Source organism: Salvelinus fontinalis, chromosome 13, assembly GCF_029448725.1.
Source record: "Salvelinus fontinalis isolate EN_2023a chromosome 13, ASM2944872v1, whole genome shotgun sequence".
In the NCBI taxonomy this organism is placed as follows: Eukaryota; Metazoa; Chordata; class Actinopteri; order Salmoniformes; family Salmonidae; genus Salvelinus; species Salvelinus fontinalis.
Genome location: NC_074677.1, coordinates 35,904,173 through 35,929,633, shown reverse-complemented (window position 1 = coordinate 35,929,633; position 25,461 = coordinate 35,904,173). Strand labels below are relative to the sequence as shown.

The 25,461-nt window shown below is 41.8% G+C and overlaps 1 protein-coding gene across 1 annotated transcript; it reads left to right on the top strand.

Moving 5' to 3' along the window:
* The first annotated feature begins 654 nt into the window (after positions 1–654).
* tmprss13b (transmembrane serine protease 13b) lies at positions 655–24,734 on the top strand. Its single transcript, XM_055942626.1, has 13 exons — positions 655–793; positions 7,448–7,616; positions 7,833–7,943; positions 8,214–8,339; positions 16,263–16,389; positions 16,538–16,633; positions 21,923–21,966; positions 22,140–22,299; positions 22,568–22,746; positions 22,833–22,931; positions 23,851–23,993; positions 24,161–24,316; positions 24,539–24,734. Exons 1-13 carry the CDS (start codon positions 779–781, stop codon positions 24,551–24,553), a joined length of 1,440 nt encoding a protein of 479 aa, XP_055798601.1. The 5' UTR covers positions 655–778; the 3' UTR covers positions 24,554–24,734.
* Positions 24,735–25,461: the final 727 nt, after the last annotated feature.

The window sequence follows — 25,461 nt, the reverse complement described above, 5'->3', positions numbered from 1 at the left end:
CAGCTTTATAGTTGTGGCGTCATTGGTAAAGGTAAAAATGGTTGTGTGTCCTGTATGGAGGTTGGAACATTTCCAAACCTATATGTATTATTCTATTCAGTCAGTCTGATCTCTGTACTGATAATGATGTAATTACAACATTATACTCAAGTCTGAGAATCCCTTCAAGTTTTCTTTAGGTAGCAGTATTTCAGTTTAATGAGTTTGTACTATTTAGTTTGGCAGACATATGTATTTCTGAACACATTAATATGATGTACCACAATAGGTACTGTATGTCTATAGTAGCCTAGAAACACTATTGTGATTAGGATGATTGTTTGTTCAATTTGTACTTGTTCTTACCCAAATAAACTTTAAATGAAACAATGTTTTTTTTTTTATCTTACAGTGAATTTTGTTTAATCTTCATAGATAACCTACGATATTGTAATTGTTTTTAGTCATTGAAATTATCTCTTTAGAAAACAACATTAAAAAAAGCTTAATTAGCGTGTTTCTGCTGGCTGTGCATGTATCACAAATCATGTCACCAACTTTCCATGATGGAACCAGTTTGGCCAGCATTGAAGAGAAAAGGTGGAGGGAGGGACAGAGGATTGGATACCAGTGCCTGTAGTGTGAATGGACTTTAGATTCAGGCGGAGACACTGAAGCACAGGGAACGGACAGAGACTTACCAAGCTATAGAATCTCTCCTGTAGAATTGACCCAGATCCCAGTGAGGCCAGCTCAGTCCCCAGGGGGCCACAGTGACTGTAGGCTTCCAAACACACAGATGGAACAAGACCAGGTAGGTGGATTTACTCTGTGTCACACTCTGGCCTTTGTTATATTGATTTTCTTTATTATTTTAGTTAGGTCAGGGTGTGACATGGGGAATGTTTGTGGGTTTTGTCTAGTTTAGGGTGTGTGTATTGTTTAGGGGGTTTTGTAGTTGGTATGGGGTTAGTGTTCAGTGTAGAGGTTTAGGAAAGTCTATGGTTGCCTGATTTGGTTCTCAATCAGAGACAGCTGTTTATTGTTGTCTCTGATTGGGAGCCATATTTAAGGCAGCCATAGGCTTTAGGTGTTTGTGGGTAATTGTCTATGTTTAACGTTAGTAGCTTGTGTGTGCACTTTCGTTTATAGCTTCACGGTCGTTTATTGTTTTGTTAGTTTTGTAAGAGTGTTTCGTGTTACGTCTTCGTCTAATAAAAGGAAGATGTATGTCTCTCACGCTGCGCCTTGGTCCGCTTATTATGACGATCGTGACCCTCTGTTCTATAACTCCTCAGACATGTCCAATTGGCAACATTGACCTATTAACTTCGTAGGAAAAACTCTTAGGTTTGAAACAAATTAGTGGATTCGGCTATTTCAACCATACCATTGGTGACAGGTGTATAAAATCGAGTGCACAGCCATGCAATCTCCATAGACAAACATTGGCAGTAGAATGGCCCGTACTGAAGAGCTCAGTGACTTTCAACGCGGCACCATCATAGGATGCCACCTTTCCAACAAGTCAGTTCATCAAATTTCTGCCCTGCTAGAGCTGACCCAGTCAACTGCAAGTGCTGTTACTGTAAAGTGGAAACATCTAGGAATAACAACGGCCCAGCCGCGAAGTGGTAGGCCACACAAGCTCACAGAACGGGGCTGCCGAGTGCTGAAGCGTGTAGCGTGTAAAAATCGTCTGTCTTCGGTTGCAACACTCACTACCGAGTTAAACTGCCTCTGGAAGCAACGTCAGCATAAGAACTGTTCATCGGGAGCTTAATGAAATGGGTTTCCATGGCTGAGCAGCCACTCACAAGCCTAAGATCTCCATGCGCAATGCCAAGCGTCGGCTGGAGTGGTGTAAAGCTTGCCTCAATTGGACTCTGGAGCAGTGGAAACACGTTTTCTGGAGTGATGAATCACGCTTCACCATCTGGCAGTCTGACGGAGGAATCTGGGTTTGGCAGATGCCAGGAGAATGTCACCTGCCCCAATGCATAGTGCCAACTGTGAAGTTTGGTTGAGGAGGAATAATGGTTTGGGGCTTTTTCTCATGGTTCAGGCTAGGCGCCTTAGTTCCAGTGAAGGAAAATCTTAACTCTACAGCATACAATGACATTCTAGAAGGTCCTGTGTTTCCAACTTTGTGGCAACAGTTTGGGGAAGGCCCTTTCCTATTTCAGCATGACAATGCCCCCGTGCATAAAGCGAGGTCCATATAGAAATGGTTTGTTGAGATCGGTGTGGAAGAACTTGACTAGCCTGCACAGAGCCCTGACCGTTGTTGTTTGGGCTGAAATGGAACACTGACTGCGAGTCAGGCCTAATCACCCAACATCAGTGCCTGACCTCACTAATGCTCTTGTGGCTGAATAGAAGCTAGTCCCAGCAATGTTCCAACATCTAGTGGAAGCCTGTGAGTGGAGGCTGTTAAAGCAGCAAAGTGAGGACCAACACCGTATTAATGCCCATGATTTTGGAATAAGATGTTCGACAAGCAGGTGTCCAAATACTTTTGGTCAGGTATTGGACATTATTTAAATGTATGGTTAGTGGAAGATTGAGGCATTTCCATTTATATTTCATGGAATTGGATCCTGTATTTCAATTGTTGCTAGTAAATTCAATTGTGTTTCGTTGATCAGTAATTTGCCGTTCTGGTTTGTGTCCACTGAGTAGATTTTCTCTCACTAGGGTCAATGTATTGGTGCAATCACTTCTCAGCGTTTCCCACGTTACGCATAGCAAATCAAATCAAATCCATTTTTTTTGGTCACATACACATGGTTAGCAGATGTTAATGTGAGTGTAGCAAAATTCTTATGCTTCTAGTTCCGACCATGCAGTCATATCTAACAAGTAATCTAACAATTTCACAACAACTACCTTATACACACAAGTGTAAAGGGATGAATAAGAATATGTACATAAATATATGGATGAGCGATGGCCGAACGGCTTTGGCAAGATGCAGTAGATGGTATAGAGTACAGTATATACATATGAGATGAGTAATGTAGGGTATGTAAACATTATATAAAGTGGCATTGTTTAAAGTGACTTGATACATTTATTAAATCCTATTATTAATTATTAAAGTGGCTAGAGATTTGAGTCTGTATATGTTGGCAGCAGCCACTCAATGTTAGTGATGGCTGTTTAACAGTCTGATGGCCTTGAGATAGAAGCTGTTTTTCAGTCTCTTGGTCCCTGCTTTGATGCACCTGTACTGACCATGCCCTCTGGATGATAGTGGGGTGAACAGGCAGTGGCTCGGGTGGTTGTTGTACTTGATGATCTTTTTGGCCTTCCTGTGACATCGGGTGCTGTAGGTGTCTTGGAGGGCAGGTAGTTTTCCACCGGTGATGCGTTGTGCAGACCTCACTACTCACTCTGGAGAGCCTTGCGGTTGTGGGTGGAGCAGTTGCCGTACCAGGCAGTGATACAGCCCGACAGGATGCTTTCGATTGTGCATCTGTAAAAGTTTGTGAGTGTTTTTGGTGACAAGCCAAATTTCTTCAGCCTCCTGAGGTTGAAGAGGTGCTGATGCGCCTTCTTCACCACGCTGTCTGTGTGGGTGGACCATTTCAGTTTGTCCGTGATGTGTACGCCGAGGAACTTCAAACGTTCCACCTTCTCCACTTCTGTCCCGTCGATGTGGATAGGGGGGTGCTCCCTCTGCTGTTTCCTGAAGTCCACGATCATCTGAGTGTGAGGTTGTTTTCCTGACACCACACTCCGAGGGCCCTCACCTCCTCCCTGTAGGCCGTCTTGTCATTGTTGGTAATCAAGCCTACCAATGATTGAGTTGGAGGCGTGCATGGCCACGCAGTCATGGGTGAACAGGGAGTATAGGAGAGGGCTGAAAACGCACCCTTGTGGGGCCCCAGTGTTGAGGATCAGCGGGATGGAGATGTTGTTTCCTACCCTCACCACCTGGGGGCGGCCCGTCAAAGTCCAGAACCCAGTTGCACAGGGCGGGGTCGTGACCCAGGGTCTCGAGCTTAATGATGAGTTTGGAGGGTACTATGGTGTTAAATGCTGAGCTGTAGTCAATGAACAGCATTCTTACATGAACAGCATTCTTACAAGAGGTCTTGTCCAGATGGGTGGTAAGCAAATTGGCGTGAGTCTAGGGTGTCAGGTATGGAGGAGGTGATATGATCCTTGACTAATCTCTCAAAGCACGTCATGATGACGGAAGTGAGTGCTACGGGGCGATAGTCGTTTAGCTCAGTTACCTTAACTTTCTTGGGTACAGGAACAATGGTGGCCCTCTTGAAGCATGTGGGGACAGCAGACTGGGATAGGGATTGATTGAATATGTCCATAAACACACCAGCCAGCTGGTCTGCGCATGCTCTGAGGACGCGGCTAGGGATGCCGTCTGGGCCGGCAGCCTTGCGAGGGTTAACACGTTTAAATGTTTTACTCACGTTGGCTGCGGTGAAGGAGAATCCGCAGGTTTTGGTAGCGGGCCGTGTCGGTGGCACTGTACTGTCCTCAAAGCGAGCGAAGAAGTTGTTTAGTTTGTCTGGGAGCAAGACACCGGGGTCCGCGATGGGGCTGGTTTTCCTTTTGTAGTCTGTGATTGACTGTAGACCCTGCCACATTCCTCTCGTGTCTGAGCCGTTTAATTGTGACTCTACTTTGTCTCTATATGTCATGTTCCTGACCTTATTTCCTTTGTTTAGTCTTTGTTTAGTTGGTCAGGACGTGAGCTGGGTGGGTATATTCCATGTTATGTGTTTTCATTGGTTTAGGGTTGTCTAACTAGCCTGATATGGTTCTCAATCAGAGGCAGGTGTTTTACGTTGTCTCTGATTGGGAACCATATTAAGGTAGGCTGTTCTCACTGTTTGTTTGTGGGTGATTGTTGCCGTGTCTGTGTTTGTTCGCCATACGGTACTGTTTTCGTTCGTTTGTTCACGCCGTTTATTGTTTTGTATTTTGTCAGTGTTCTGTTTGTTGGATCAACATTAAAATTCATCATCATGAACATTTACCACGCTGCGCCTTGGTCCTCCTCTCTTCCACTTAACGACGAGCGTGACACTATATTGACGGTTAGCTTGTTTGATTGCCTTGCGGAGGGGATAGCTACACTATTTGTCTTCGATGTTTCCGGTTGCCTTGCCCTGATTAAAAGCAGTGGTTCTCGCTTTCAGTTTTGCGCGAATGCTGCCTTCAATCCACAGTTTCTGGTTGGGGAAGGTTTTAATAGTCGCTGTTGGTACAACATCACCGATGCACTTGCTAATAAACTCACTCACCGAATCAACATAAACATCAATGTTGTTGTTCGACGCTATCCGGAACATATCCCAGTCCACGTGATCGAAGCAATCTTGAAGCGTGGAATCAGATTGTTTGGACCAGTGTTGAACAGACCTGAGCACGGGCTTTCCTGTTTAAGTTTCTGTCTATAGGCCGGGATCAACAAAATGGAATCGTGGTCAAATTTGCCGAAAGGAGGGCTAGGGTTGGCTTTGTTTGCGTTGCGGAAGTTAGAGTAACAATGATCCAGAATTTTCCACAGCCCGGCTCGCGCATTCAATATGCTGATAACATTTAGGGAGCCTTGTTTTCAGATTAGCCTTGTTAAAATCCCCAGCTACAATAAATGCAGCCTCAGGATAGGGGGGGGGGGGGGGGGGTCTACACGACTGTGATTATAATCGAAGAGAATTCTCTTGGTTGATAATGCGGTCGGCATTTGATTGTAAGGAATTCTAGGTCAGGTGAACAAAAGGACTAGAGTTCCTGTTTGTTGTTTTGATCACACCACGACTCGTTAATCATAAGGCATACACAACCGCCCTTCTTCTTACCAAAGAGATGTTTGTTTCTGTCTGCGTGATGCATGAAGAAACCAGGTGGCTGTACCGACTCTAATAACGTATCCTGAGTGAGCCATGTTTCCGTGAACACGTGACACTGATGGGTGTGTGTGTTAGAATATTGTTAAGATCATGTCATGCACTTATAAACACACCTCCCATATCATTGTTTGTCATAAACCACACCTGTAGCCTACAGTCTTTGTTAATCAGTTGTGCTGTTTGAACAAGCAGAACTTAATCAGCAACATCAGATAAACATTTTATCAAAATCAAATTACATTTTATTAGTCACATGCCCCGAATACAACAGGTGTAGCCCTTACAGTGAAATGCTTACTTACAAGCCCCTAACCAGCAATGCAGTTAAAAAAATATGAATAAGAAATAAAAGTTACAAGTAGTTAAAGAGCAGCAGTAAAATAACAATAGCGAGACTATAAACAGGGGGAACTGGTACAGAGTCAATGTGTGCACGGTTAGTTGAGGTAATTGAGGTAATATGTACATGTAGGTAAAGTTATTAAAGTGACTATACATAGATAATAATAGAGAGTAGCAAATAGTCTGGGTAGCCATTTGACTAGATGTTCAGGAGTCTTATGGCTTGGGGGTAGAAGCTGTTTAAAAGCCTCTTGGGCTTGGTGCTCCGGTACCACTTGCCGTGCGGTAGCAGAGAGAACAGTCTATGACTAGGGTGGCTGGAGTCCTTGACCATTTTTAGGGCCATTCTCTGACATGGCTTGGTATAGAGATCCTGGATGGCAGGAAGCTTGGCCCCAGTGATGTACTGGGCCGTACGTACTTCCCTCTGTAGTGTCTTGCGGTCGGAGGCCAAGCAGTTGCCATACCAGGCAGTGATGCAACCAGTCAGGATGCTCTTGATGGTGCAGCTGTACAACCTTTTGAGGATCTGAGGACCCATGCCAAGTCTTTTCAGTCTCCCGATGGGGAACAAAATAGTAGGTTTCTTCCTTATCAAGAAGAGGAAACGATTTTAGGTAAACATTTCTGGTTACTGGCTTCAGACAATGGTTAATTAGAACTGAAACTATAAAATTACACTTTCTATTAATAGCAGATTGATTTATAAGACATCTAGTAATTTGAGAAATTGGAACTATTAGTGATATAATGAAACTGGTGTCATAGTAACAATTCTAAGAAACATTCAGTTATTTTTAGAGATAAGAACAAGTGCATCCTTGGGGAACCTGTTTTCCTTCCTGGTGTTTAGCTGTTGATGTGTCCAGATCTATAATCACACGTTGGGTCATGGTGCATAACTGTCTGTTTGTGATTGCCTAAGTGTCCATCAGGCATGTGAATAGCAACAAAAAAAACACAAAGGAACCTCACTGAGGAGACACTGGTGGTCCACAGGACCATCCAGTCTAGTATGGTTCTGTAATGGATGCTCCTTTTTTTTGTCCACTGTACAATATGTCCTGTTTTTATAGGTTTGATCAGTTGTCTGTATGTGTTAAGGTGGTGTAGGATTCAGGCTAGAGCTAAGCTTCAGATATGCATATTATATGCCTGCCTGTGTTTAGAAGTTGATCAGGTACATAGCCTACTAATGCCAATGAGAACCCATCTGACTCTCCTCTTCCTTCTCCCCTCAGAACAGTGACTGCCCACCCCCATACTACTCAGTAGCAGTGCCCACCCAGCCCCCTCCTGAGTATGGAGAGGTGGTGGGGGCCAGAGGGATGTCTGACCCCCCTTCTCAGCCTTACTACATCCCCCAGCCTATGGCACATGTAAATGTCGTCCATGTTTCCCAGGGCGCCCGTAAGTTCCTGGTATTCCCTTCTACTTCTTCAATCCTTGATATACAGTACATTCCTGCCCCTAACTATTTCTATGAGAGGGCGCCATCACTCTGTCTCTGTAATGCATATCTCTCTTTCTATATCCGAAACGTTTCTCTTTCTTAATCCTAAGCTTTTTTGCCTCCCAACTTTATCAAACTGTAAACTGAAAAATGTCCCTGGTCTCCTCTTGCAGCCCAACGTCGTAAAAAGGGCTTATCATGTGGGAACAGTTCCTGCTGTTACGGAGGATCAGGAGGAACCACCCTACTGCTGGTCCTCCTTGCTATCGCTATCTGGCTGGGAGGTAACCCAACCAATAACTTACAGAGAACTCATACAGTACAACATTAAACTATATGGACATATTGTAATACAATAGAACATAATCTAACATGGACATATTGTAACAATTAAATATGTGTACATTTATGACAATCATAAATTCCATATTTAGGGTATCGTGTGAATGCAATATATATGATATTGTGTTGGTATGTATTAGGCATTACCATAGGGGCTTCCACGGCTCTGCATATCCTTTACTAGTTCTCTTTGACCTATGACCTCTGTCCAGTGCGTTATGGCCCATCCCTGGTGTCTGGCTCCCTGAGTGAGATGGAGAAAGACAGTTGCCCCTCCAAAACCGTGGAGTGTGATGGCCGACGGGACTGCGTACTGGGCAGTGATGAGACCAATTGTGGTCAGTACCCTTGTCGCCACACCTAGTTTTTGTTGTCAGTAACAAAAATAGAAGCAAAACACTGGGCACACCACGTCACTTCTATGTGGAAATGTGGATCATATTTGGTTGAGGCGTTGATCGATGAGATTTCAACCTTTATTCACCCATTCAAAAAGACAGGCAGAAGTTTGTTGAATTCGCAATGTTATATGGCTATGCTTTCAACCATCTAAAAGCACAACCATATTCCAATGGAAAAGTTTGGTTTAGTCAGGTTTCTGGTTAAGTTGTCAACTAAATGTTATATCACTGCACAAAAGCACAACAAAGTTCAAATGGGAATGCCATGTCAGATATGTTGTATTCATTACAACAGATTAATGTGTATCATTGTACTTCATCTAATAGCACAACCAAATGACCTGGGTTGTAGTTGATCAATGCTGTTCAAGATTCTGCATAGATTATTACAGCAATTGTGAAGATCTCCACAGAGCTGCAACATTTGCATGTTAGCTTGAACCATGCACGCTTTCTATTATCACATAAAAATACATTTATAGCTACTGTAGGCTAACCTCAAAATGTGTCCAAAGATGTTTTGTTCATTTTAAGGCTGAATAAATGCTGTTACATTGATTTGTAAGATAGTAAGATTAACTTTAAACTTAACTTTATAGTCTTAAATTAAATTGTGTTTGGTTGACAACGCAACCAAATATCAACATTTAATGGATATCTAATGCTTGGATAGTTTCATCTGAACCACTGGCTTAATCCCATTCTTTACTTTAAAACATATAATTTGTTAACTTGTTGACAAGTTAATAGGCTATTTACTGTATTGCAAAAGTGATATTGAATTGTGTTTGGTTGTCAACAAATTCCAGTTTGTCTAGAAATGAATAATTTATATGTTCGAATTATGTCTCCATCTCAACCAAGAATCTAAATCAAATCAAGCTTCCTTTAAAGTGCATTTAAAGTTTGATTTAGTACTATTCTTTAACTTAGCTTTTTGGTTGAGATTGAGACGTGAATCCAACATGTCAATTATTAATTTGTAGACCAACTGGAATTAAATCCAGACTAAGTCAGTGGCACAGATGGAACTTTCCAAGCAGAAGATACATCTCCTTCAAATGTTGATATTTGGTTGCGTTGACAGCCAAACACAATTTAATGTCCAGTTTGTCTACAAATGTATATTTGATAGGTTGGATTCACGTCGCCATCTCAACCAAAAATCCAAGTTAAAGAATAGGACTAAATATAGTCTAATCAAACTTTAAATGCAAGTAAAAAAAAATTGATTTGATTTTGACCTATTCTTTAACTTGGATTTTTGGTTGAGCTGGAGATGTGAATACAACATATTAATGATTAACGTGGAGATTAAAGTTGAAATTAACCAAAGCTTGTACGCCCTAGGCCTATATGTGTTGTCTATTTGTAGTTGAACCCTGGGTTGAATTGAAAGAATAGCCGTTGATGACTTTGCAAATGCTATATAGGCCTAAATAGTATCATTGATGATATTTGACTTATAAAGTATGATTACTTTTCATTTGCACTGTTAAATCTACTCTTTGGAATGACTTTAATATATTTAGTTATTAAGAGGTCTCTCAAAAATCCTTCTCATGATCGCACATTGGTACATGTAGTAGTCAGTGCCAAATATCCAAGCTTATCAGGGCTTGGTTAAAACCTTGGATGGGAGACCAACGGAATATCTGAATGTGAACTTTCCAGGAGGAGGTGCTGCCCAGGCTCCGAAGGCACTGATATCAATCAATCAAGTTTATTTTATATAGCCCTTCGTACATCAGCTAATATCTCGAAGTGCTGTACAGAAACCCAGCCTAAAACCCCAAACAGCAAGCAATGCAGGTGTAGAAGCACGGTGGCTAGGAAAAACTCCCTAGAAAGGCCAAAACCTAGGAAGAAACCTAGAGAGGAACCAGGCTATGAGGGGTGGCCAATCCTCTTCTGGCTGTGCCGGGTGGGGATTATAACAGAACTATGCCAAGATGTTCAAAATGTTCATAAGTGACAAGCATGGTCAAATAATAATCATTAATAATTTTCAGTTGGCTTTTCATAGCCGATCATTAAGAGTTGAAAAGAGCAGGTCTGGGACAGGTGGCGGTTCCATAACCGCAGGCAGAATAGTTGAAACTGGAATAGCAGCAAGGCCAGGTGGACTGGGGACAGCAAGGAGTCATCATGCCCGGTTTGCCGTGACGTATGGTCCTAGGGCTCAGGTTCTCAGAGAGAGAGAAAGAAAGAGAGAACGAGAGAATTAGAGAGAGCATACTTAAATTCACACAGGACACTGGATAAGACAGGAGAAGTACTCCAGGTATAACCAACTGACCCTAGCCCCCCGACACATAAACTACTGCAGCATAAATACTGGAGGCTGAGACAGGAGCGGTCAGGAGACACTGTGGCCCCATCCGAAAGATACCCCCGGACAGGGCCAAACAGGAAGGATATAACCCCACCCACTTTGCCCCCGCACCACCAGAGGGATATTCCTTAACCACCAACTTACAATCCTGAGACAAGGCCGAGTATAGCCCACAAAGATCTCCACCACAGCACAAACCAAGGCGCCAACCCAGACAGGAACATCACGTCAGTAACTCAACCCACTCAATTGACGCACCCCTCCTAGGGACGGCATGAAAGAGCACCAGTAAGCCAGTGACTCAGCCCCTGTAATAGGGTTAGAGGCAGAGAATTCCAGTGGAGAGAGGGGAACCGGCCAGGCAGAGACAGCAAGGGCGGTTCGTTGCTCCAGAGCCTTTCCGTTCACCTTCACACTCCTGGGCCAGACTACACTCAATCATATGACCTACTGAAGAGATAAGTCTTCAGTAAAGAATTAAAGGTTGAGACCGATTCTGCGTCTCTCACATGGGTAGGCAGACCGTTCCATAAAAATGGAGATCTATAGGAGAAAGCCCTGCCTCCCGCTGTTTGCTTAGAAATTCTAGGGACAATTAGGAGGCCTGCGTCTTGTGACCGTAGCGTACGTATAGGTATGTACGGCACAACCAACTCGGAAAGATAGGTAGGAGCAAGCCCATGTAACGCTTTATAGGTTAACAGTAAAACCTTGAAATCAGCCCTTGCCTTAACAGGAAGCCAGTGTAGGGAAGCTAGCACTGGAGTAATATGATCAAATTTCTTGGTTCTAGTCAGGATTCTAGCAGCCGTATTTAGCACTAACTGAAGTTTATTTAGTGCTTTATCCGGGTAGCCGGAAAGTAGAGGATTGCAGTAGTCTAACCTAGAAGTAACAAATGCATGGATTAATTTTTCTGCATCATTTTTGGACAGAAAATTTCTGATTTTTGCAATGTTACGTAGATGGAAAAAAACTGTCCTTGAAACAGTCTTGATATGTTCGTCAAAAGAGAGATCAGGGTCAAGAGTAACGCCGAGGTCCTTCACAGTTTTATTTGAGACGACTTTACAACCATCAAGATTAATTGTCAGATTTAACAGAAGATCTCTTTGTTTCTTGGGACCTAGAACAAGCATCTCTGTTTTGTCCGAGTTTAAAAGTAGAAAGTTCTCAGCCATCCACTTCCTTATGTCTGAAACACAGGCTTCTAGCGAGGGCAATTTTGGGGCTTCACCATGTTTCATTGAAATGTACAGCTGTGTGTCATCCGCATAGCAGTGAAAGTTAACATTATGTTTTCGAATAACATCCCCAAGAGGTAAAATATATAGTGAAAACAATAGTGGTCCTAAAACGGAACCTTGAGGAACACCGAAATGTACAGTTGATTTGTCAGAGGACAAACCATTCACAGAGACAAACTGATATCTTTCCGACAGGTAAGATCTAAACCAGGCCAGAACTTGTCCGTGTAGACCAATTTGGGTTTCCAGTCTCTCCAAAAGAATGTGGTGATCGATGGTGTCAAAGGCAGCACTAAGGTCTAGTAGCACGAGAACAGATGCAGAGCCTCGGTCTGACGCCATTAAAAGGTTATTTACCACCTTCACAAGTGCAGTCTCAGTGCTATGATGGGGTCTAAAACCAGACTGAAGCATTTCGTATACATTGTTTGTCTTCAGGAAGGCAGTGAGTTGCTGCGTAACAGCTTTTTCTAAAAATTTTGAGAGGAATAGAAGATTCGATATAGGCCGATAGTTTTTTATATTTTCCGGGTCAAGGTTTGGCTTTTTCAAGAGAGGCTTTATTACTGCCACTTTTAGTGAGTTTGGTACACATCCGGTGGATAGAGAGCTGATTATTATGTTCAACATAGGAGGGCCAAGCACAGGAAGCAGCTCTTTCAGTGGTTTAGTAGGAATAGGATCCAGTATGCAGCTTGAAGGTTTAGAGGCCATGATTATTTTCATCATTGTGTCAAGAGATATAGTACTAAAACACTTAAGTGTCTCTCCCGATCCCAGGCCCTGGCAGAGCTGTGCAGATCCAGAACAGCTAAGCCCTGGAGGAATACGCAGATTCAAAGAGGAGTCCGTAATTTGGTTTCTAATGTTCATGATCTTTTCCTCAAAGAGGTTCATGAATTTATTACTGCTGAAGTGAAAGCCATCCTCTCTTGGGGAATGCGGCTTTTTAGTTAGCTTTGCGACAGTATCAAAAAAACATTTTGGATTGTTCTTATTCTCCTCAATTAAGTTGGAAAAATAGGATGATTGAGTAGCAGTGAGGGCTCTTTGATACTGCACGGTACTGTCTTTCCAAGCTAATCGGAAGACTTCCAGTTTGGTGTGGCGCCATTTCCGTTCCAATTTTCTGGAAGCTTGCTTCAAAGCTCGGGTATTTTCTGTATACCAGGGAGCTAGTTTCTTATGACAAATGTTTTTTGTTTTTAGGGGTGCAACTGCATCTAGGGTATTGCGCAAGGTTAAATTGAGTTCCTCAGTTAGGTGGTTAACTGATTTTTGTCCTCTGACGTCCTTGGGTAGGCAGAAGGAGTCTGGAAGGGCATCAAGGAATTTTTATGTTGTCTGAGAATTTATAGCACGACTTTTGATGCTCCTTGGTTGGGGTCTGAGCAGATTATTTGTTGTGATTTCAAACGTAATAAAATGGTGGTCCGATAGTCCAGGATTATGTGGAAAAACATTAAGATCTACAACATTTATTCCATGGGACAAAACTAGGTCCAGAGTAAAACTGTGGCAGTGAGTAGGTCCAGAGACATGTTGCACAAAACCCACTGAGTCGATGATGGCTCCGAAAGACTTTTGGAGTGGGTCTGTGGACTTCTCCATATGAATATTAAAATCACCAAAAATTACAATATGATCTGCTATGACTACAAGGTCTGATAGGAATTCAGGGAACTCAGAGAGGAACGCTGTATATGGCCCAGGAGGCCTGTAAACAGTAGCTATAAAAAGTGATTTAGTAGGCTGCATAGATTTCATGACTAGAAGCTCAAAAGACGAAAACGTCATTTTATTTTTTTTTGTAAATTGAAATTTGCTATCATAAATATTAGCAACACCTCCGCCTTTGCGGGATGCACGGGGGATATGGTCACTAGTGTAACCAGGAGGTGAGGCCTCATTTAACACAGTAAATTCATCAGGCTTAAGCCATGTTTCAGTCAGGCCAATCACATCAAGATTACAGCCGAAGCTGCTGACGAACCATGTTCAGATAAAGCGTCCGGAGTGAAAAAGTTGAATGAGGGAAAAAAGTTGATGGAAAAACTAAAAATATAAACGGTAATTAAAAAGAAAAAAAAAACGTAAAGTTGTCAGCTAGCAAAGTAAAGTTGGCAACAAAACGCACAGGCAACGCAAAACACGTCTGCAAATTCAAGAGGAAGTGACGTCGGTCAGTGTTTCGATCCGAAAACTGACCGACACTGATATACAGTATATCAGTGCCTTCAGATAGTATTTCTATCCCTTGACTTATTCCACATTTTGTTGTTCTAAAATGGATTAAATAGATTTTGTTCTTACCCATCTACACACAATACCCCATATTGATATAGTAAAAACATGTTTTTAATAAGTTTTGGAAATATATTTGTATGATGAAATACAGAAATATCTAATTTACTTAAGTATTTTACACCCCCGCTCGATACGTTAGAATCACCTTTGGCAGCGTTAACAGTTTGCATATTATTATTTTTTAAATTCTTCAAGCTCTGTCAAGTTGGTTGTTGATCATTGCTAGACAGCCATTTTCAAGTCTTGCCATAGATTTTCAAGCCAAATTAAGTCAAATTTGTAACTAGGCACCTCAGGAACATTCAATGTCGTCTTGGTAAGCAACTCCAGTGTATATTTGGCCTTATGTTTAAGGTCATTGTCCTGCTGATAGGTGAATTTGTCTCCCAGTGTCTGTTGGAAAGCAGACTGAAACAGGTTTACCTCTAGGATTTTGCCTGTGCTTAGCTCCATTCCATTTATTTTTGGTCCTTGCCGATGACAAGCATATCCATAACATGATGCAGCCACCACATTGCTTGAAAATATGAAGAGTGGTACTCAGTGATGGGTTGTGTTGGATTTGCCCCAAACATAACGCTTTGTATTCAGGACATAAAGTAAATTTCTTTGCCACATTGTTTGCAGTTTTACTTTAGTGCCTTATTGCAAACAGGATGCATGTTTTGGAATATTTTTATGGTGTACAGGTTTCTGTCTTTTCCCTCTGTCGATTAAGTAAGTATTGTGGAGTAACTGCAATGTTGTTGATCCATCCTCAGTTTTCTCCTATCACAGCCATTAAACTCTGTAACTGTTTTAAAGTCCCCATTGGCATCATGGTGAAATCCCTGAGCGGTTTCCTTCCCCTCCGGCAACTGAGTTAGGAAGGATGCCTGTATCTTGTAGTGACTCTGTGTACTGATACACCATCCAACGTGCAATTGATACCTTCACCATGCTCATTGGGATATTCAAAATATTTTTGTTTTACACAAATACTAATAGGTGCCCTTCTTTGCGAGGCATTAGAAAACCTCCCTGGTCCTTGTGCTTGAATCTATGTTTGGAATTCACTGCTCGACTGAGGTGCATTATAGATAATTGTATGTGTGGGGTACAGAGATGAGGTAGTAATTAAAAAATCGTGTTACACAATTATTGCACAATGAGTGAGTACATGCAACTATTATGTGACTTGTTAAGCACATTTTTACTCATAAACATATTTAGGCTTGCCATAACAAAGGGGTTGAATACTTAATGACTCAAGACATTTCAGCTTTGAATGTTTAATTTCAGAAAAATTCTAAAAATATAATTCCACGTTGACATTATGGGATATTGTGTTTAGGCCAGTGACACAACATCTCAATTTAATCCATTTTAAATTCAGGCTGTAACACAAAATATGGAAAAAGTCAAGGGGTGTGAATACTTTCTGAAGGCAAAGTATATCAAAGAACTGATGTTGTTTCAAATGTACAAATTCAAGGTTTGTCTATTTTGACAAATGGCTACAATGATGACATAATCCAGGGGTTGAAATTTCCCCTTAAAACAAGTTTACGTTGATGATAAAAAACCAAATGTATATGTATTTTCCACGTGGATTCCACGTCACAAAGCGTTGACAAATTACGTTTTATCAACATTAATTCAACCAGTTTGTGTCCAGTGGGAACCTTTCTAGATGTGCAATGGATTTGTAATGGGTGATGTATCTGTGTGATCCTGGGAGGTTCTAACTGCTAAGTCATGTATTTGTGTGATTCAGTGATGTTCTAATTGAGTGATGTTCTAGTTGAGTGATGTTCTTATTGAGTGATGTTCTAATTGAGTGATGTTCTAATTGAGTGATGTTCTAGTTGAGTGATGTTCTAGTTGAGTGATGTTCTAATTGAGTGATGTTCTAATTGAGTGATGTTCTAATTGAGTGATGTTCTAATTGAGTGATGTTCTAATTGAGTGATGTATCTGTGTATCATCCAGTAAGGTTCAGGTCGAATGGGGGTCTAGAGGTGAAGACAAGCAGCGCTGGTAATTTCCTCCCTGTGTGTTACAGTGGCTGGAACAAGGGCCTGGCTGACCAGACCTGCGCTCAACTAGGCTTCAGAGTGTAAGAGCTTCCCCTCTTTTGCTGCCCTCTTGTGGTCGAAAGGCTGAACTGTGCAAACCTGTTCAACCATACCTATCAATGGGTTTAGTGTGTTAGGTTGTGATGTCGGGACGTGTACATAAACTTCTCTCTACATCTATTTATTTAGGAGTCATATCACTAGCAGTGTGAAAGATGAGTCCTCTACCACTCTCACTGTGACAGGGAAGACCTCCAACACCATCCAAGATAAGGTGTCAGTACAGTAAGTACTTCTGGATACACTCGTCAACATCTCTTTGCATGTTATGCAAAGTGCAATATAAATTACTGCCCAAGAACAGGCTTAAACATTAAGAACACCTGCTCTTTCCATGACATAGGTAAATCCAGGTGAAAGCTTATTGATGCCACCTTCTAAATCTACTTCAATCAGTTTAGATGAAGGGGAGGAGACAGGTGAAAAAATGATTTTTATGCCATAAGATAATTGAGACATGGATTGTGTACATATACCATTTAAAGTGTGAATGGGAAAGGCAAAAGATTTAAGTGCCTTTGAACGGGGTATGATATTAGGTGCCAGGCGGTCTGGTTTGTGTCAAGAACTGCATCTTTTTTCATGCTCAACAGTTTCCTGTGTGTATCAAGAATGGTCCACCACCCAAAGGACATCCAGCCAACTTGACACTACTGTTGGAAGCATTTGAGTCAACATGGCCCAGCATCCCTCTGGAATGCTTTCGACACCTTGTAGAGTCCATGCCCCAACAAATTGTAGCTGTTCTGAGAGCAAAAGGGGGTGCAACTCGATATTAGGAAGGTATTACTAATTTTGTTATACTCAGTGTATATTATATCACATACTAGGTAAGCCTCTTCTTGGCCCATCAAATCAATGTTTATTGGTCACGTGCTCAGGATACAGAGTGTAAAGGGTACAGTGAAATATTTACTTGCCAGCTCTCAACAGTGCAGCACACAAAACATATTCACAAATAAGTAATAAAAAAGTAGTACAAAAAATGGAGATGTTGTAAATATATACAATATAAACTATGAAATGTGCTAAAGTGAATTGTGACATGGTTGAGCATCTTAAAATTAATAGCATTGGGTGTGAGTGGGTGAGTAGAGACTAGAGGTCGACCGATTATGATTTTAACTCAGATACCAATACCGATTATTGGAGGACCAAAAAAAGCCGATACCGATTAATCAGCCGATTTATTTTATTGTTTTTGTTGAAATAATGACAATTACAACAATACTAAATTAACACTTATTTTAACTTAATATAATACATGAATAAAAATCCATTTAGCCTCAAATAAATAATGAAACATGTTCAATTTGGTTTAAATAATGCAAAAACAAAGTGTTGGAGAATTAAGTGCAATATGTGCAATATGTGCAATGTAAAAAAGCTAACGGGTGGTTCCTTATTGAGACTTCAATATTCCAAGGTAAGAGGTTTTAGGTTGTAGTTAATATAGTATTTATAGGACTATTTCTCTCTATACCATTTGTATACCATATACCTTTGACTATTGGATGTTCTTATAGGTACATTAGTATTGCCAGTGTAACAGTATAGCTTCAGTCCCTCGCCTCGCTCCTAGCTGGGCTCGAACGAGGAACACATAGACAACAGCCACACTCGAAGCAGCGTTACCCATGCAGAGCAAGGGGAACAACTACTCCAAGTCTCAGAGCGAGTGACGTTTGAAACGCTATTAGCGCGCACCCCGCTAACTAGTTAACCATTTCATATCGGTTACACCAGCCTAATCTCAGGAGTTGATAGGCTTGAAGTCATAAATAGCGCAATGCTTGAAGCACAGTGAAGAGCTGCTGGCAAAACGCACGAAAGTGCTGTTTGAATGAATGCTTAAGAGCCTGCTGCTGCCTACCATCGCTCAGTCAGACTGCTCTATCAAATATCAAATCATAGACTTAATTATAACATAATAACACAGAAATACGAGCCTTTGGTCATTAATATGGTCAAATCCGGAAACTATCATTTCGAAAACAAAATGTTTATTATTATCGCATATACCCTGACTCTGCGTGCAATGAACGCAAGAGAAGTGACACAATTTCACCTGGTTAATATTGCCTGCTAACCTGGATTTCTTTTAGCTAAATGTGCAGGTTTAAAAATATATACTTCTGTGTATTGATTGATGTTTATGGTTAGGTACAAGTTGGAGCAACGACAGTCCTTTTTACGCGATGGCGCACAGCATCGATTATATGCAATGCAGGACAAGCTAGATAAACGAGTAATATCATCAACCATGTGTAGTTAACTAGTGATTATGATTGATTGATTTTTATAAGATAAGTTTAATGCTGCTAGCAATTTACCTTGGCTTCTTACTGCATCCGCGTAACAGGCAGGCTCCTCGTGGAGTGCAATGAGAGGCAGGTGGTTAGAGCGTTGGACTAGTTAACTGTAAGGTTGCAAGATTGAGTCCCCGAGCTGACAAGGTAAAAATCTGTCGTTCTGCCCCTGAACAAGGCAGTTAACCCACAGTTCCTCATTGAAAATAAGAATGTGTTCTTAACTGACTTGCCTAGTTAAATAAAGGTGTAAAAAAAAAAAATAATCGTCCAAATTGGTGTCCAAAAATATCGATTTCCGATTGTTATGAAAACTTGAAATCGGCCCCAATTAATCTGCCATTCCGATTAATCGGTTGACCTCTAGTAGAGACCCAGCTAGCACATAACGTTCTGAGAACCATATGTTTCTTAGTGATTCTTAGTGAGTACCTAGCTAGCACTGACATTCCCACGTCTGAGAACCATACGGAATTTCAGAACTTCAGCATAATGTTTCCTACAGGTTTCCTCATGGTTCTATTTAAAGTAATGTTCTCAAATTGTTCCGGGAACATTAACGTTAAGAAACATTGTTCTTCTGTGGGAATTTCAGTACTTCAGCATAACATTTTCTGCAGGTTTCCTCATGGTTATATTTTAAGTCATGTCTCAGAACATTAAGACAAATTTCCATAAATAACACAAGAAAACATTAGTATTGTTCAAAAAACGTTCTAAGAATGTTATTTTAAAAAATGCATTCCTTTCTTAGCGTCAACAAAATATTTTTATTCTCTATCTTGTTAATTGTGTTCAGGTGTGTTGGCCGTGCCCACTAATTGTCCACACCTAATCTTAATGAGCTAGTTTCCTTAAAAATTGGGTCTGTTTGAATAAACTAAAATTAACAGTTTTGTATGTGTTAAAAAAATGGCATTTTAACACCATTCTATGTTGTAGAATAATAGTGACAACATCACAACTATGACATATAGCACATGGAATCATGTAGTAACCAAAAAAGTGTTAAACAAATCAAAATAGATTTTAGATTCTTCAAAGTAGCCACCATTTGCCTTGATGACAGCTTTGCACACTCTTGGCATTCTCTCAACCAGCTTCACCTGGAATGCTTTTCCAACAGTCTTGAAGGAGTTTCCACATATGCTGAGCACTTGTTGGCTGCTTTTCCTTCACTCTGCGGTCAAACTCATCCCAAACCATCTCATTTGGGTTGAGGTCAGGTGATTGTGGAGGTCAGGTCATCTGATGCAGCACTCCATTACTCTCCTTCTTGGTCAACACAGGCTGGAGATGTGTTGGATCATTGTCCTGTTGAAAAACAAAAATGATAGTCCCACTAAGCGCAAACCAGATGGGATGGCGTTTCGCTGCAGAATAGTGTGTTAGCCATGCTTGTTAAGTGTGCCTTGAATTCTAAATAAATCACTGACAGTGTCATCAGCAAAGCACCATCACACCTCCTCCTCCAAGCTTCATGGTGGGAACCACACATGAGATCATCTGTTAACCTACTCTGCGTCTCACAAAGACACAGATTTCCATCGTTCTAATGTCCATTGCTCGTGTTTCTTGGCCCAAGCAAGTCTCTTCTTCTTATTGCTGTCATTTTTTAGTGGTTTCTTTGCAGCAGTTCGACCTTGAAGGTCGGATTCACCCAGTCTCCTCTGAACAATTGATGTGAGTTCAAGTAACAGAGATGTGTCTGTTACTTGAACTCTGTGAAGCATTTATTGGGCTTCAATTTCTGAGGCTGATAACTCTAATGAACTTATCCTCTGCAGGATGATGGTTTTTGCAGCTGCACTTGAAGAAACTTTCAAAGTTCTGACCTTCATGTCTTGACTGACCTTCATTTCTTAAAGTAATGATGCACTGTCGTTTTTCTTTGCTTATTTGAGGTGTTCTTGCCATAATATGGACTTGGTCTTTTACCAAATAGGGCTATCTTCTGTATACCACCCCTAACACAACTGATTGGCTCAAATGCATTAGGGAGGAAAGAAATTCCACAAATGAACTTTTAACAAGTCACACCTGTTAATTGAAATGCATTCGAGGTGACAACCTCATAAAGCTGGTTGAGAGAATGCCAAGAGTGTGCAAAGCAGTCATCAAGGCAAAGGGTGGCTACTTTGAAGAATCTCAAATATAAAGTATATTTTGATTTGTTTAACACTTTTTTGGTTACTACATGATTCCATGTGTTATTTCATAGTTTTAATTATTCTTTTTTACTTTTACCCCTTTTTCATGGTATCCAATTGGTAGTTACAGTCTTGTCTCATCGATGCAACTCCCGTACGGACTCAGGAAAGGCGAAGGTCGAGAGCCACTGTGAGCGATTTATCCAAAACACAACCCAGCCAAGCCGCACTACTTCTTGACACAATGCCCACTTAACCCGGAAGCCAGCCGCACCAATGTGTCGGAGGAAACACCGTACACCTGGCGACCGTGTCAGCATGCATTGCGCCCGGCCTGCTACAGGAGTCACTAGAGAGCAATGGGACAAGAGCATCCCGCACGACGCTGGGCCAATTGTGTGCCACCCCATGGGTCTCCCGGTCATGGCCGGCTACGACAGAGCCTGGACTCGAACCAGGATCTCTAGTGGTGCAGTGCCTTAGACCACTGTGCCACTCAGGAGTCCCCACTATTTTTCTACAATGTAGAAGATAGTAAAAATAAAGAAAAACCCTTGAATGAGTAGGTGTGTCAAACTTTTGACTGGGTTTGTATGTTATCAGAACGTTATTTAATTACCTTCAAATAACCTATCATTTCGGTTAAGGAACCTATGGCATAATTCCCAGAGCCAATGGGAAACCAAAAACGTACGTTCCCACAACTTCCAAGTAACTAAAAGGTGCTTGCTGGGGAGTCTGTGTAAATAGTTTCGTAAGGTGCAGGTGTGAACAGTCAGTGCAATAGCCTCTTAAGATGCAGGTGGTAACGTGGAGAGAGCAGTCCGTGGCTGGGGTCGCTGGAGTCCTTGGCATTCTTCCGGGACTTTCTCAGACACCACCTGGTCATCATTCACCATGTCACTTTTCATATACTGTATGTTATGATAAGATACCAAAAGTATCAAACAGAGCCAAGTGTTTGACCATTAGATGGAGTAAGTGGGGAAGACAAAGAAAACATGTGACCTCATTGGTGACCTGATTTACTGTGACTTTCTTTCTGTGTTCTGTAGCTCATCCTGCCCTAACAATGACACTGTCTCCCTGCAGTGTATCAGTGAGTAACGATCTTTACATTCTCGCAGTTAATGCACAAAGGCAACCATTAGTCTTTCAAGCTCGATAAAGATATGAATCTAGCTCTCCTGATGAACAGAGGACCAAATACAAATCCCCATACTGTATTAGCACTACGGACCGACTTACTCCCTCTCTCTGTCCTCATGGTAGACTGTGGCAGGCAGAAGTTGTCCAGAATCATAGGGGGATCAGCAGCGAATCTGGGCGATTGGCCTTGGCAGGTCAGCCTCCACTTTCAGGACTCTCACACCTGCGGAGGCACGCTGATCGCTCCTGACTTTGTGGTGACAGCAGCCCACTGCTTCCCCAGGTCAGTACAACAGACAACACCGCAGACAATGGACAAGGAACTGTACTGAAACAATGTAAAGCAGAACAGTAATGACAATAGGAAACAGAACATATAGAAAACTCTTGAAACCTAATAATGCTAAGACAAAAAGAACTGGGATATAACAAGGACAGAACAGAGCTGGAACTGAATAAAGCTAACTGAAGGGAGCTAGCTAAAACTGCACAGTGCTTAGGCTGAACAGTGATCAGTGAAGACAGTGACCTAACAACTCTACTCTCTCTAGGAAGGTCTCATCATACCTGGTGCCCAATAACTGGCATGTGTATGTGGGCATGGTTTCTCAGATGGTGCTGCCTCGCCCTTATATGGTGGAGAAGATCATTGTCCATGAGAGCTATGATGACAAAACCAACAACTATGACATCACCCTTCTTAAACTCACACAGCGTGTAGACTACTCCAGTGAGTTCACCTTTAACATAACAATATATTATATGATTATTTATACCACTATTAGCATCATAACATGTCTATGTTTGTTATTTCAGACAATATCCAGCCTGTGTGTCTGCCTGCCTATGACAAGATCTTCTCTCCTGGAACAAAATGTTGGACCTCTGGATTTGGGACAACAGAAGCGGGGGCAGGTGAGTGACACATGGTATGACAGTTCGGGGGCTGATTGGCAGATGTGGGACCAAGTCATTGTTTTACAAGTCACAAGTAAGTCTCAAGTCTTAGCACTCAAGTCCCAAGTCAAGTCTCAAGTCAAGACCGTCAAGTATCAAGTCAAGTCTCAAGTCCTAAACTTTGAGTTTTGAGTCCTAAACAAGTCATAATGTGCTCTTCACCAAATGTAATACCATTTCATATTTTTAACAAGAGTAATAGTTCGTATTTTACATTTACACAAATCATGAATGCTTTTAAAAATATCTATATATTCATTACTTTCCACATAAACTTTATAATGTCCATGGAAAAACATGGGTAGCCATGAGAAAGACCCCCTCAATATTGATCGACTATCGAGGATCGCAAGGGGGCGCAATCTGGCGATGTAGACTTGTACACAATCGCCCAACCTTACACACACACACACACTCTCTCTCTCTCTCTCTCTCTCTCTCTCTCTCTCTCTCTCTCTCTCTCTCTCTCTCTCTCTCTCTCTCTCTCTCTCTCTGTGTGGTTACAGTAGGCTAACGTATGTCAATGGTTTTAGGAACAGCAGTAACATCAGGCAGGATTTAGGCTACCAACTGCCTAGCCAGTTGTAGTTCAATCTTGGGTGCAATGATCACGTTCCAGCACAATATCATCATTTTTAACATTTGGGCTTGGGGAGGGTATCAAGTCAGGTCGAGTCATAAGGCTCAAGTCCAATTTAAGTCACGAGTCATTGGTGTCAAAGTCGAGTTGCAAGTCATCATATTTGTGACTCGAGTCCACACCTCTGCTGATTGGCATTGGGATGAACAAGCAGGGGGAAAGAGAAATATGATAGAAAACATGATGCAATCTGGTGTGATATTCTAAATTGTTGCATGTCGTTTGTTTGGTGTTTAGCTCGTGGCTCCACGAATCTTATGGGGGTGACTGTGGACATCATTGACTCCAGCGTGTGTAACAGTAACACAGTGTACAATGGTAAGGTCTCTCAGAACATGTTCTGTGCTGGAGACATGAAGGGAGGCAAGGACTCCTGCCAGGTGAGTGGGACACTAAGACCAATCAGGCAGTAGCTACTTCCACATAGTTTCTTACATGAAGTCCACAAATCTTACCCTGTGTCTCTCTCTTCCCTCCTTCCCTTCTCTGCTGTTTCTTCTCTCCCTCTTCTTCTCCCCCTCCCCCTACCACTCCTTCCCTCCTCTAGGGGGACAGTGGTGGTCCCCTGGTGTGTAAAGACTCAGACCAGCTCTGGTACCTGGCGGGGGTGACCAGCTGGGGGGATAGCTGTGGCAAGAGAGACAGACCGGGGGTCTATAGTCGTGTCAGCCGCCTGCTGCCCTGGATCTACAGTAAGATGCAGGTAAGGAAAGGAGCTCTCAGGACCACTGGGAAGAGAATGCTCAGGCAGAAAACCTCAGCACCGGGGTGGGATTCAATCAATAATTAAGTTAATTTTCACATGTACTGCTTCAGAGGGCACTTATATCCATCTTCATCTTTAAATGTCAGAATCAAGGTTGAAATAGGATGGTGTTATTATTATGGCGATCCTGAACATGTTCATTCACTCTCCACCTCCCAGCAAGCAAGACCGTGATGTAACCACAGCTGCTGTCTTCCAAGGCCGCTCAGCATGTATTTTGGACCTGACAATGAGATTGAGACTGGTGTGGGAATGGAAGGCTCTTCACGTTACGTGCCTTTAAGCCTATATATGTTTTGTGTTTTTGTATTTATTCATTGTCGTCAGCAGCTTAACAATAAATATTTTTCTATGTGATCTTCTATGTGTCTTATAATGTTGATCATGTAGACTAGGATCCATTTTTGCATGTGTTTGATCATTGCTTTCCTGAAACAGTGTTGAGCATATTTGTGCAATACTCTGAGAAATATATTTCACCCACACTACAACCTCTTCTAAACCTAATACCCTGTCTCAGGTTATACCACACTGCAACCTCTTCTAAACCGAATAACCTGTCTCAGGTAATACCACACTGCAACCTCTTCTAAACCTAATAACCTGTCTCAGGTTATACCACACTGCAACCTCTTCTAAACCTAATAACCTGTCTCAGGTTATACCACACTGCAACCTCTTCTAAACCTAATACCCTGTCTCAGGTTATACCACACTGCAACCTCTTCTAAACCTAATAACCTGTCTCAGGTTATACCACACTGCAACCTCTTCTAAACCTAATAACCTGTCTCAGGTTATACCACACTGCAACCTCTTCTAAACCTAATAACCTGTCTCAGGTTATACCACACTGCAACCTCTTTTAAACCTAATACCCTGTCTCAGGTAATACCACACTGCAACCTCTTTTAAACCTAATACCCTGTCTCAGGTTATACCACACTGCAACCTCTTTTAAACCTAATACCCTGTCTCAGGTAATACCACACTGCAACCTCTTTTAAACCTAATACCCTGTCTCAGGTTATACCACACTGCAACCTCTTCTAAACCTGTCTCAGGTAATACCACACTGCAAC